The 13,783-nt window shown below is 38.8% G+C and overlaps 1 protein-coding gene across 1 annotated transcript in view; it reads right to left on the bottom strand.

Moving 5' to 3' along the window:
- Nucleotides 1-2,086: 2,086 nt before the first annotated feature.
- Nucleotides 2,087-13,783, bottom strand: part of SPTSSB (serine palmitoyltransferase small subunit B) — a 30,932-nt gene continuing 19,235 nt past the window's right edge. The window contains exon 3 of the mRNA XM_045503073.1: nt 2,087-3,690. Within this exon, the coding sequence (XP_045359029.1) occupies nt 3,427-3,657 (231 nt within the window). The 5' untranslated portion in view covers nt 3,658-3,690 and the 3' untranslated portion in view covers nt 2,087-3,426. The remainder of the gene's footprint in view (nt 3,691-13,783) is intronic.

Here is a 13,783-nt window from a genome sequence, read left to right as displayed (position 1 = left end):
GCCAGGTGTCCCCATCTTACAAGGTAAGATCACCTCTTTCCCACATCGTCCCCCTGCTTAACCTCCTACAGTAAGAGAAGTTTGGGTTTAAGTCTCACTGGGTCCCCCAATTGCTCTACTTGCCTCAACCCTCTGTTTTCTTCCTCTCTAGCACTCTGCTGTTCCTTTCATAAGACCTTGCCACAACTCGTAAATATTTTGTTTGCTTATTTTTTTCTTTGTGTCATCTTCCCTACCAGATTGTATGATTCATGAGTTTGGGAATGTTACTGTTTCTGTCTCATTTATCTTTGTTTCCTAGTGGCAAGCTCAACAACTAGCACATGGTAGACTTGTCCTCCAATGTTTTCTCAATAAAAACTTTCAAACATGCAGTAAAGTTGAGAGAATTTTACAACAAACATGTGAATACCTACCACCTAGTTTCTACGATGCTTTCTTCATAGAATATCTATCCATCTTGCCATTCCTCTATCAGTACATGGTTGGCTTTTAATACACTTGTTGAATGAAGAAATAAACGAATGAGTGTTACTCTTTTGGTTGAGAGATGGAAATTGTCCATTCTGAGGTTGGCCCAATACAAATACTGAGTTTCCTTGTTTCTATGTGGATACAGGATATGGGAAACTGTGTAATGTTCTCTAGGAGGTGTATCTGCTAAGCTCTGTATTACACACTGGGCTAGATACTGGGCATTCAGAAAGAATAAATTTCCTGCCTTCCAGGGGACACATGCTCTACTAGTGAGATAATCTAAATATGGTAATGATGGAAGAAGAAAGAAGTAGAAAATGTGAACTAGAGATTTTTTTTTTTTTTGTACACACAACTTATTAACAAAGACTGACCAGTATTATCTTGCTGTTAAAACTGCCTGATTTCTTAGCATTTCATATTTTTTTTTTGTTGCTCAAGTAGGTAACAGCAATTGTCGACTTGGCCAATATCAGTGCAGGAACATTTTATGATTCCAAGTTTAGTGAGTGACAAACATAAGCCCATTTTAACCATGAAGCTTTTGGCTATTTTTTTTTTTTTTTACAGTTCTGTGACCACCATTGAAACATACATATAAAAGAAATAAAGAAAAAGCATATAAACAGTGTTTGTAAACTAGGTTAACTGTAGTCATGGTAAAGAGCATCTCTGCCTAGTCTAGAAAATTGACAAAGCAGACACGGCAGGTAGGGCTTTCTTGCCTTCTGCATGCAGATAGGTTTTTATCCAAACTGTTTGATTGTATTTGTTGGACTCTGTGTTTATCATTTTGATTGCTCAGAGGAAATGCTTACCTTCAAAGTGACATCCTGGGGCAGTGCTTTGCAATATCTTTTATTAAGCTTTGCTGTGTCTATTCACATTTATTTTAACTCTTATTTTTAGAAGGAGGATTTTAAGAAGGTCAATGCAGTATCTTTGTAATTGAATTCCAAGAGTACTTAGTAGGGGTCCATGTATATAAGGGTGTTAAATCATTGTGAACTGGGAATGTGTCCAAGTTCATGCTTAACTGAGAATCCTCTGTTAAATATTTAAAAGTGAAAGCAATCTTTCAAAATAGGCAGATGGGCCTGGACAGCATAGAAATGGGTGAACACAGCACTTGGGTAACAGCAAAGGTGGAAGCTGGGACTTGGGCCTGTTGTTCCTCTGACCTCAGCTGTCTCCTCATACCCTTGCCCCTTTAAATTGATGTGGTTTTGCTTTCTGACATGTTGGTGACCCTATCCCATCAACTTTCATTTGCTCACATTATCCTCCCATGGGCTTGCATGTGGCAAATATTGCAGGGCCCTGTGTGGTCCTGGATTTGCTTTCTTGCTTTGCCACTAGTAGATAAAGGATCTTAAACATGAATCTCATCTCTGCCAAGTTCTACTTTCCTTACCTGTAACTGGGAGACCTTCATACCTACTTCAACATGTAAAATGTGTTCACTATGGAGAAGGCCCTTGATAAATGTTAGTTTTATCCTACCGTTTTAAGATCAGTTGCCACAATGGATTAGTAAGAAACAGGAAGTCTGGGGACAAATGAGGACAGAAGCACCTGGATATTTAGTGTAATATGAGGAAAAAGCAAATCTGGAGGTGAATATTTTATTTACAAAATTAAACCTAATTTTATTTTGCAAAAATCAACAGTACATGTTCAGATCTGGTTTATCTTCAAAACACGTTTTTGTTTTTTAACAAACATGCATGTTAATTTGGCATGCCAAACATCTTTCTCTCTGGGCTTCCTGGGAATGTTTTCTTTTTTTTTCCCCCCCATAATACAAACATAGGTGCAAATATTGTCCAAAAACTATTTCCATTTTTACCCTCCAGAATTCCTAACCTTACTGGTTATTGGAAGGAAAGACAAACTATAAGGTTTGGTCTTTGGCATTCACATCTGATTCAGCAGTATACTTAAAAACTTGTATTTGTTTTTGAGATAAACACTTTGAAGGAAATTGAATAAATCTTGTTTTTGCTCTGCAAAGGAGTCACTATATCAAAGCATTTAACTGGAGCTGTCGAGTTCCTGCTGGTAGAATATTACTTCCAGTCTATTTATTAGCGTTTCTTCCTGTAGCCCAATACGTGCTTCCCCCCAACCCTCCACTGAGTGAAATCACAGAAAGAAAGCAGTTTCTTTTCCCTCCCCCTTCTCCCCCTGGCTCCCCAGCATCACGCAAGGCCAGGCAGCATCGCAAGTCACAATATCTAAATTTACTTTGATTATGTTTTGTTCCTTACACTTAACATTTTTGTGTCATAATACTTACTGGGTTATCTAAAATCAACATTGTTGATTTTAACCTGTTATAAATCCAGACTTTTAGAAGGCATTTGAAATAATTCATGAACCGTGTCTGAAAAGAGATAATTGCCTCCAGCCTATTCTTTTGCACTTGAAGTAAAAGAATTTTAGGTATCAGCAGTTTACTAGAAAATAAGACTTTAGGGGGCCCATATAATTTATTCATATCTTTTCATATGTTGTAAACAAGGATAGGATACTTTTGACAGGAGCTTATGAACAGATTTTTAAAAATAGACCCTTTAGTACAGAACAAGTATCAAGGGAGCATTTTAAATATGATTCTGGTAGGTCTCTTAGGAGCCAACTTCCCAGAAAAATTTTATATGAAATTTCTGATTAAAAAAAAAAATCTGAAGTTGTAGATTTAAGTTGAGAGAATACAGCTGGTATGTGAGGTAAGGTCTTTGTGTTATCCATGGTCCGATGCACAATGCAGAATGTACAAAAGAACCTAAAGAGACATCTATCTCACATTTCAGGCAAGATACAAGAGTGCATAGAGAAGGGAGCTTTTCAGATCAGAGAGTGGAAGAAGACACAGTATTCATGTAAGTTGGTAAGTTGTAAGCAACATTTACAGAGGCAATGCCGATTCACAGAATGCAACTAAGATCAATTAGAAATTGTACTGTGATAGCCACACATTTTGGAGAAAAATTCCCAAGCCAGACGAATATGGATTGGGATAAAAACATAGGCGGTGTATACCACCATAGCAAAAATGGTTAGTAAGATCGTATTGAACATGGATCGCTCCCAGGGTTCCAAGACAGCACAGCAGCTAATGATTTGGTACTGATAGTAGAGCCAGGAGAAATAGTCCTTCACACGTCTGAAATCCATGGTCGGCTCCTTTCAAGCTGCAGAAAGTCTGTCCTGTTAACAGATGAGAAGAGAAATAAAATAAGGAACCAAACACAGAAGCTCCTTAGGTTTTCATGGTCTCCGCACGTTAGCACCTTTAAAAACATGTTAATGATCACTGAATGGATTAATATGACTATTATATAGAAATAATACCCAATATGTTAATCATAGGAATTCATAATATTGCCATTATGAATAATAATTAGTACTAGGATTAATGGCAACAATATTAGTAATGATAATATTTATCTAAAAATGATAATTGCTAGTAATAGTCTAGTGAAAATATCTAAAAATTGAGGCTAACCACATTTTCTTTAGCCATGTGTACAAAGAGTGAGAAGTGTGAACTTTCTATTTCCTACAATATGTATTCTGGAAGAAGATTTAAAGAATGGTGTGCAGAAAAGAGTTAATATAGCAAGCCTGAGGCTGCTATCTTTAGAAGGATCTGCTTGCAAGTTTGGCCCTGGGCTGGCATCTGGGAACTTGGCTTTTGGAATGTTCTCTCCATTCCCTAATGGATAAGGATGATTCACTACGCCTAAACTGTGCAAATGACATAATTCATGGTGAACACCTACTTTATTCTGGAAGTCTGGAGTTTTGGTAATTGTCAGGCAAAGATGTCCATGTAACAAGCCCCAGTGAAGACTTCAGTACTGTGTCTCTAATGGGCTCCTCTGGGCAGAAATATTGCATGTGTATCACTGCACTTTTTGCTAGTGGAGAAAGAAGAGCACTTGGTCTGTCCACTCATGGGAGAGAGAGAGCATCAGAAGCCTCTAAATGAATTTTTTTGGGATACTACCTGTATCTTTATTCCTTGCTGATACTGTTGTACATCTGTTCACTGTAATAATCCTTATCTGTGAGTATAAATTATATTGACTTCTGTGAGTCTTTCTGGTAGGTCACTGAACAGGTGGGTGGTCTTGGGGATCTCTAAACAAATGGAAAGCCCAAAGTTGGATGGTCATTTGAGTTTTGGGTAAAAACTTATGAAAACCACATAAAAATGTTTTCTTGGTCTCACTGTGATTAGATGGATCACAGTTACAACTATATGCATCTAAAACCTCCTAGAAAGAAGGGCATCTATCATTTCTAAAAAGATTCTTGGGAAGATTCTATAAAGTTTCATAGACATGATAGGTGTCTATGGTAATACAAGCTGACCTTTGTGCCTCTTTTGCTTACTCCTAAGAATATAACGGTGCCACATCATCTAATTCCACTTTGAGAATGCTTCCTATTCAAATCACAGTTAAATTTTTTAAAGATCATTTCTATCTTCTGACCTGAAAATGTCTCTTTTCTTTGATTCTTTTTCGTGAAAGTGTGATGTATTTGCTCCATAGGACTGTGGACTCCTCAGGCTATGGTCATAAGTAAATATGCACTGAACGAGTGAGTAAATGAACGACAAGCAACCAACTTAAAGAAAAATAATAGTTATAGATCACTCAGAGTCCCAACCTAAGTAGGATATAGTTAGCTATTATTGACTTTCAACAGTTTGGCTTTGATAATAAGTAACTCTTTCTGATAAGTGTAATTTCTACAAAACAAAACAAAACAAAACAAAACAAACAAACAAACAAAAAACAAACAAACAAACAAAAAAAAAACCACCTGAAAATGAAGTCTTTGTGTTACCAGGTTGCAATTATCTGTAATAATGGCCAGGGTAATCCAAATAAATGGATGATACAAACTGAAGTCATTGCACTTTCTTATGAAAAGTCAGCCTCCCATCTTTCCTAAAAGCCAAAGTAAGAACTAAGTAATTGGATTTAAATGCCTTGTCCTGGTAGGTGGACCTTGGTAAGAGCTGACTTCCACATTATTTTTCATTCCTAGCTTTGGTTGCAGAGAAAGAGCAAAGGCCAATAGAATTAGGTCTTGGAGGAAATGAATGACCGAGGAAGTGGTAATTTCAGTGAGTGATATTATCCAAACAACCAACATTTTTCACTGATAGGCTGAAATGGAGAAAATGAGGAGGTATCACCATTTGAGCTGTTAGGGTGTCCCACTAGACAACTGTATATATTATATTTAAAACTCTATTCATGACTACCCATACTTGCTTCCTCTTCATTACCTAGGTAGGATTCAGGGTGGCACCAGGTAACTGTTGGGGAGTGTGAGAATACCTTCATCAGGTATCATGTTCCAGGTTGTACTGGGAGAAGGTGGGAGAACAATGACTCAGACATAGGCATAGACCTATGGCATAGATCCCTTAGGAAACTTGGTCCGGTTGAGGAGACAGGTAGCAATCAAGTAATATACACAAATATGTAATTTCCAACTACATTATGCCCTAAAGGAAAAGAGCAGTGTATAAGGGGCTGTGGGAAACCTGATCCAGTCTCAGCATGTCTTGGAGGAAGAGATATTTGAGATGAGATTCAAGGGATGACTATAAGTCATACAGATAAAATGGGTAGTCAGGTGGGAGAATGGCCAAGATAGGGATCAAGTTGTGTTTGTGCCAAAGTTAAGGTGGGAAGAGGGTTGATGGACGTTTGTGGGAGGCAGGGAATGGAGCCATAGAGATCTGGGGATGCAGGGTGGCAGTAGGAGAAAACTGAAGAGAAGGGAATGGCTAGAGTTAGGCAACCACTGCAGGGCCTAGGTGGATAAGCTAAATATTTTGTCTTTATCCTATGAGTGAAGGGGTCTCTAAGGGTTAACAGGGGAATGCTGTGGTAGGTTTGAGAGAATGAGGAGTTAATTTCATATGGACACATGGCCTTCCCTGCATTCTAAAGCCAAGTTGAAATGAATTTGAAGCCCAGTGATTTCAGAAAACCTGTCTCTGTTCTCCCATGGGCATTACTCATTCAGGATCAACCTTGTACTAAAAATCTGGTTAAAATATTCTTAATACTCTTTTCACTTTTATAAATGAGATAAATTACTCATTTACAAATTATTTATAGAAATATCATTGACTTTTTCTCTCTACATTTTAGCTTTTAAAAATACACACAAGCCATAGCTTTGTTTTCTAAAATTAAATTTCTTGCTTGAGCAGCCCCGACGGACACCTTGATTGCAGTCTTGTGAGAGACCCTGAGCCAGAGTTGCTCAGCTAAGATGTGCTCAGATTCCAGAGCCACAGAAACTGTGAGACAGTCAATGTTTATTATTTTAAGCTGTAAAAAATCAATCAACCAGTCAATCAAACAATAGATCTAAAGCATACCAACATGCATTACACCAAAGGTGGCTACCTGGTAGGACATTGATTACACATTGCTAACAATTTAGAGAATTAAGACTTCAGAAGTTTTTCTTGTCTTGCTAGTTTTTCCAGTCCTCTGTATAATTTTCTAACCCTCTCGGTAGCCATCTCTGACATGTAAAAAATGCTTTTATTGTCATATATCACTTCAGTCTCCTGAAGTTCTAAAAGTTCTAAAAGGCATTGATTTCTCCCCCCACTTGGATTATTTTTTCCCCTTATTGATGAAAAGCAATTTTAAAGATTGTTTATTGTTTCTTAGGTAGAAAGATAACTATATAAATTAGTCACGGGGATGAAAAGTACAGCATAGGAAATATGGTCAATAATAATTGCAATAACTGTATGGTGACTACACTTATGTAGTGAGTGCTGTTAGTGTGCTGAATCACCATGTTGTACATCTGAAATTAATATAACATTGTATGTCACCTATATGTTATTTTTTAAAATGTTTATTTATTTTGAGAGAGAGGGAGTTTGAGTGTGTGCAAGGGAGGGGTAGGGGGAGAGGAGAAAGAGAACCCCAAGCTTGTGTGCTGTCAGCACAGAGCCTGACACGGGGCTCGATCCCACGACTGTGAGATCATGACCTGAGCTTAAATCGAGAGTTGGATACTGAACCAACTGAGCTACCCAGGTACTTCAGTATGTCAACTATAATTTTAAAAAATTACTAATGCAGTTGAAAAAAAATGGCATTATAGTATATTCTAGAATCTGTGTGCATTTTTACAGAATAAAATGGGATAAAATTGTGTAAAACATTTAAAAAAGAAAAGGTGAGAAGAGAGAGTGGGTTATTATTGGTAAACCATCTGCTACAATCTATTGTTGGAATATCACTATATTTAGGTTCTAGATTTGCTTAAGTAATATATGTCTACTTCCTTTTGATTCCATTTTTAAATTTCCTATGGGACTGCATCCAAGATTTAAAAAACCCACTTTTTAAGATGAGTAATGTGGGTAGAAGAATTCACTCATTCATCAACAAATGCATTTTGAGTACTACTGTGTGATTTCTTCTGAATAGTAATGGCTTCAGAAGGAATCTTTCCCCAAAATGGACCTGCAGACAGGAGATGCTCTTACAGGCAGCACGCTGGACCATGTTACAAACACACAATGGCTGAGGGGCCAGGAATGAGTACCCCATGGGGGAAAGGACATGGAAAGATGCTAAGACGGACACTAGGAGAATAGGCTGAATTTGGGGAAATAAGATGGCAGAAATGCAATGAAATGAATTACCCATAGGTAACATAGAACTAGATGAGAGGAAACATCTTGAAGTCTTAATTTCTCACAATGAAGGGTGGAATTAGTTTGCTCACTTCCTTAACGACCTAATGCCCTATCCCAGTAAAGCTAAACAAAGAACTTAAAATGGTAATTCTGCTCAAGCACACAGTGAATCTCCTTGTTTTTGGTTAAGCGCTTTCGAAAGATGATTTCCATATATGGAAAAGAGGGAGGCAGTAGTTTGTTACCTTTAAAATAATTTTTCCCTCGAGGCTCCTGGGTGGCTCAGTTGGTTAAGCATCTGACTTCGGCTCGGCTCGGGTCATGACTCCGTTAATTTGTGAGTTTGAGCCCTGCATCTGGCTGGCTGCTGTCAGCACAGCACCCACTTTGGATTTGCTGTCCCCCTCTCTCTCTCTGCCCCTCCCCCTCACTCTCTACCTCTCCCCCGTTTGCATTCTCTCTCTCTCTCTCTCTCCCTCTCTCTCTCTATCTTTCAAAGATAAACATACATTAAAAAAATTTTGTTCCTCTAAACTTGATGATTTTAAAAACCTTCCTAGATCTTTAAGGAGGCTGTACTTTTAGGGGTAGCATTGCTTAAGCAGATAGTGATGTGGCTGCAGGGGCCTAGATGGGTGTGACTGACAGCTGAAGCTGAGTGATGATACCCTTGGGTGAATTGGGAGGGCTGGAAGCCCCTATGGAACACAAAGCAATTGAGGCTCCCTGTAAGAGGTAGGAGGTGAAGCAAAGGGCAGCAGTGTTACTTGGAGGAATGGATTGTGAAGCGTAAGGAAAGGCTTTCTCTGGGCCATTCTTTTAAAAACATGGGGACCAGTGTGGTACTACATTCTAAGGTGCCTAATGGATTTGATTTATCAGAGTTTCTCTAATAATAATAACAAAACAATTTGGATTATTTATAGTTTGCGAAATGCTTTTATTACATTTGCATAATGCAGAGTATGGATTTGGGAATAAAGATAGATGTTGGTTCAAGTCCTGACTCCTCCACATACTGGCTGTGCGAACTTGGCCCAGTACTTAACTGTTTTGGGCTTCAATGTCCTCAGTTGTAAACTGGAGATAATAATCCCTAGTGTTTAAGTTTGCTGTAAGGATTAGTAAAAATGAAACTGTAGCATCAATTCAAAGGATTTGTACATGGAGAAGTATATAGATAGGAAGTTAGAATCTAACTGGAAAAAGCCTTTCCTCTTTCCCTCCCTCCCTCCCTCCCTTTTATTTACTGAAAATAATTATTGACATGCCGGAAATTGCGCTAGGAACTGGAGATTCCATAGTGACAGAGATAGTCACCATCATCTTTGAGGATTCTTTTTTTTTTTAATTTTTTTTTTACATTTATTTTTGAGAAACAGAGTGAGACAAAGCGTGAGTGGGGGAGGGGCAGAGAGAGAAGGAGACACAGAATCTGAAGCAGGCTCCAGGCTCTGAGCAAGCGGTCAGCACAGAGCCTGACGTGGGGTTCAAACCCACAAACTGTGAGATCGTGACCTGAGCCGAAGTCGGACGCTCAACCAACTGAGCCACCCAGGCACCCTTGAGGATTCTAATTCAGTTGAGTATATTCCACCCATATACATTATGGACAATATTTGCCACATGTGTTAGGCAGCTAAAGTGAAATCTAGAATGTTAAAATGAAATCTAGAATGTTAATGGAACTGAGATCCCCTAGACCAAATCACTCAGTTTAAAGAAAAGGGCCAAGTCTATGGGGCTAACACCAAATTGATATTAAATTTGTTGACATTTAAATTGGTTTGTCAAACTGAATGGAAGTAACTGGACCAGGCAGGCAACACCCTGTGTTTTGGGAATCAACATTGGATGAAAGAAGTGAAAAGTCCAGTGAAGGTTTTCTGTGGTCTTAGAAGACTCAGTCTTGAGCAAGGACAATGGAGCCAGGTATGTAGGATATCTGGAAGACTTCAGCCCTACCCTGTTTCCCCAGTCTCTACTCTTCTCAGAGTTAAAAGACCCAAAAGCAGAGTTTTACCAAGTTCAGGGGAGGAAGAGGGAGAAGGATTATTAGAGTCCTGGGAACCACAGGAAGAGACTGAATCCTACAGAGAATCAGCAAATGAACAGGGACACTGGGGCAGTGGAAACCAGTAAGGGCTTGGAAGTCCCCTAAGAAGTTATCCTACAATTGATTGGAGACTAAGTGACTATATTTTATTTCTGAATGTCACTGCCCTTTTTTAATCAACAGATGATGATTTTTTTCTCTCACTAGATTTGTGTCCAGTGAGGAAGGAGATAAAGTTTCACCCCTTTTCCCAGAATGAACAGGGAGGACCTGGGACTTATGACACACATTACTCAGGAGCAGGACTTTGTTCCGGCCTGAATGCACAAGAAAGGATAAATAGAGCAACATCAACAATGAAAAACAAACAACAACATGTGTTCCCATGAACCCATGTTTGAGTCATGAAATGAGAATACTGTAAAGGGAACGTGCAGGGATGTAACAAATGTGGAGGTGGGGCTTGCTCAGAAGTTCTGTGTTGTTTTCTGTCCATGGGAATAGGAGTGGCAGAAAGTTAGGCAACTGCAGTGAGAGGTAAGTAGCAGGTGGTTTGGCAGGGTGGAATTTACCTTGCTAATATCACAGAACACGTGATCCTGCACCTAAAGAAGGTACTCCAAATTCCTGGATTTTCTCAGTATGAGATCTCCCTTTCTAAACATTAGCTAAAAATGAATCTTCTCTCTTGGGGGATTAAAAAAAACACCCTCCAACACATTTTGGGTTAAATTTACTTCTAAAACATCAGAATCTGGGGCTGAGGAGAAAAGTCAGAAGGATTTGCAATTGATTTTGGGTTAATTCCTTTCTGACTTACTTTGGAACTCCATGTCAGTCACTCAGCTTTTGTGTGTGTGCTTCATATTAGGAACCTGAAAATCTGAGATGTGAAAAAATTATTCTGCCTGCTACAGAGAGAGACACTGAATCTAAAAAGAGACTGTGTCTGTTCTCAGAAGTAGGTTTCCTTTTGGAAGGAACTCAATATGATTTACTCCAAGTTCAAGCCTCCCTTTAATTAAGTAATTCATTTTTAAAAGGAGCAGAGTGATTTCCTTCCAAAGAGTACTATTTGAAAAGGGAGATAAAAAAGTAAATTTACAGTGGAGAAGACTGATTAAGCCCTACCTCAGCCAGTGGATCAAGGCCAACATCAATAGTGATAAATGATGTTAATGGTAGGTATCTATGATATCATGGCATGAAAATGGCACTTTACCTCTGTGTTTTTATCCCAGATAACTGACAACCTCAGTCTAATCATGAGAAAAAACACCAGACAAAATTCCAACAGAGTAGCATGCTGTAGAATATGTACCCCTTAAACTCTCAAGGTCATCAGAAACAAGCTAAGTGTGAAAAACTGTCATAGCTCAAAGGAGCCCATGGGAACACAACAACTAGATGCAACGTGTTATTCCGGGTGGAATCCTGGAAAGGAAAAAAGGATACTAGGTAAAAGCCAAGGAAATACGAGTAACATACTGGCTTTACTGAATAGCATATCAACATTGGCTCATTAATTGTAACACATGTGTCATACTAATGTAAGATATTAGTAGGGGAAACTGGGTACAGGGCATGTGGAGACTCTGTACTATCTTCTCAACTGTTCTGTAAGTCTAAAACTGTTCTAAATAATAAAGTCTATTAATTTTTGGAAGGCAAAATAGTAATTAAGAAAGTCTTGAAAGGTCCAGAGTTATCCCTATTCCCTATTCTAAACTCCAATGAACTTAAACTCTGCGCTTCTGGAAACGTTTTCCTAATAACTCTGAACATAGTTAAATCATACCCTTTCATAAAGGAATGGCTTTCAAACATTTTTAAGCAGAATGGAGAGGGAAAGTACATTTACATTGTTATCCAGGGTACACACGCGCACACACACACACACACACACACACACACACAAACCCAGCTACATAACCGAAACAAACATCTCTCAACAATATTACTCTGCAGTGCATGCTTTTTTTTTTATTCTATTCTCTTTGATTAGCTCTACTGTATTCTATGTTATTCTCTTTGGTGATTGAAAAATATCCCAATTGTGAGCTACACCAATTGGAAAAACCCTCCTTTAAGGCTTAACTCAAGTGCCAGCTTCTCTAAGATGCCTCTGCACTGTCCAATATGGCAGCTACTAGTCACATGTGGCAATTTAAATTTTTTTTTTTTTTCAACGTTTATTTATTTTTGGGACAGAGAGAGACAGAGCATGAACGGGGGAGGGGCAGAGAGAGAGGGAGACACAGAATCGGAAACAGGCTCCAGGCTCTGAGCCATCAGCCCAGAGCCTGACACGGGGCTCGAACTCACGGACCGCGAGATCGTGACCTGGCTGAAGTCGGACGCTTAACCGACTGCGCCACCCAGGCGCCCCTCATGTGGCAATTTAAATGTTTAGTGCTCAGTAGCCACGTGTGGCTCATGGCTACCATATGAGACAGCATGGATGTAGAACATTTTCATCATTGCAGCAAATTTTATTGGGCAGTGCTATGGATTCTCTCCATCTCTTGCTTGAACTAATGAAATAGCCTACCAACTTATCTCTTTTTCACCTTAAAATCTTCCATCCTGCTGCTGGAATTAACTTTCTAAAATCACAGATTAATTTCTCTGCTTGAAACCCTTCAGTGGCTCTCCATTTCCTATGATATGAAATATTTCTCTGAGGCCCTTCAGAGTTTGATTTCTCTACCTCTCCAGTAGCATCTCTGAACTCTCCTGCTAAATTCCATTTACTCTTAAGCTTCTATGCTTTTGTTCATCTTTTTTTTTTTTTTCTGGAAATGCTCTTGTGCCCTTTCTCTTCTAGACATAATCCTGATTACTTTTATAATCCTAGCTCCTATATTCTCCCTTCTATGAAACATTCCCAAGAGACTACCCTTCCCAAGGGAAATATATTGCTTTCTTTTATGTGTTACTACTAGAGCAGTGTTTTAGCACTTACACCATATTATAATTAGCCATGTACAGTCTGTTTCTCCCCTAGACTGTGAGGTCTTGGAGAACTGTGAATATGCCCCAGTCAGCTCTTTATCTCCACTGTCTGCAATGTGGGATACTTGTATGCTGGCTGATGAGCTGGATGGCTGGCTGGATGGCTGACTGGATTGTAAGTGGGGTGAGGGCAGGGATCACACCTGTACTTATTTAATATTTCCACAGCACAATGTGGGGTACATAAAAGGTAGTTATGAATTCTCATTGTCTGCTTTCAGGCAATGAGGTTTAGGCAGATTGTTTTTTATAAATTCAGTACAAGCTGTCTTTTTGTAGGAAGGAAAGAAGAAGCTGGTACTAAATTTTTTTCAGTGTAACAAATGCTTTTTTTTCTTTCCTTCTCATACTGTTAAAAGTTCACAGACTCTGTGGGGAACAAAAAACTACTTGTGAAGTGGTTTTAAAGCCCATTAAAATGGCTTTTACAAGTGCTTACTCTAGGTGAGTAATAATTTAAGATTGGTAGGTAGAAAAATTGTTCTAATAGAAAAAAAATCACAGGATGAGAGAACATCTGAAGACCT

Source organism: Leopardus geoffroyi, chromosome C2 (genome assembly GCF_018350155.1).
Source record: "Leopardus geoffroyi isolate Oge1 chromosome C2, O.geoffroyi_Oge1_pat1.0, whole genome shotgun sequence".
Classification (NCBI taxonomy): Eukaryota; Metazoa; Chordata; class Mammalia; order Carnivora; family Felidae; genus Leopardus; species Leopardus geoffroyi.
The sequence above is the reverse complement of the archived record's forward strand: the minus strand, read 5'-3'. Positions and strand labels throughout refer to the sequence as shown.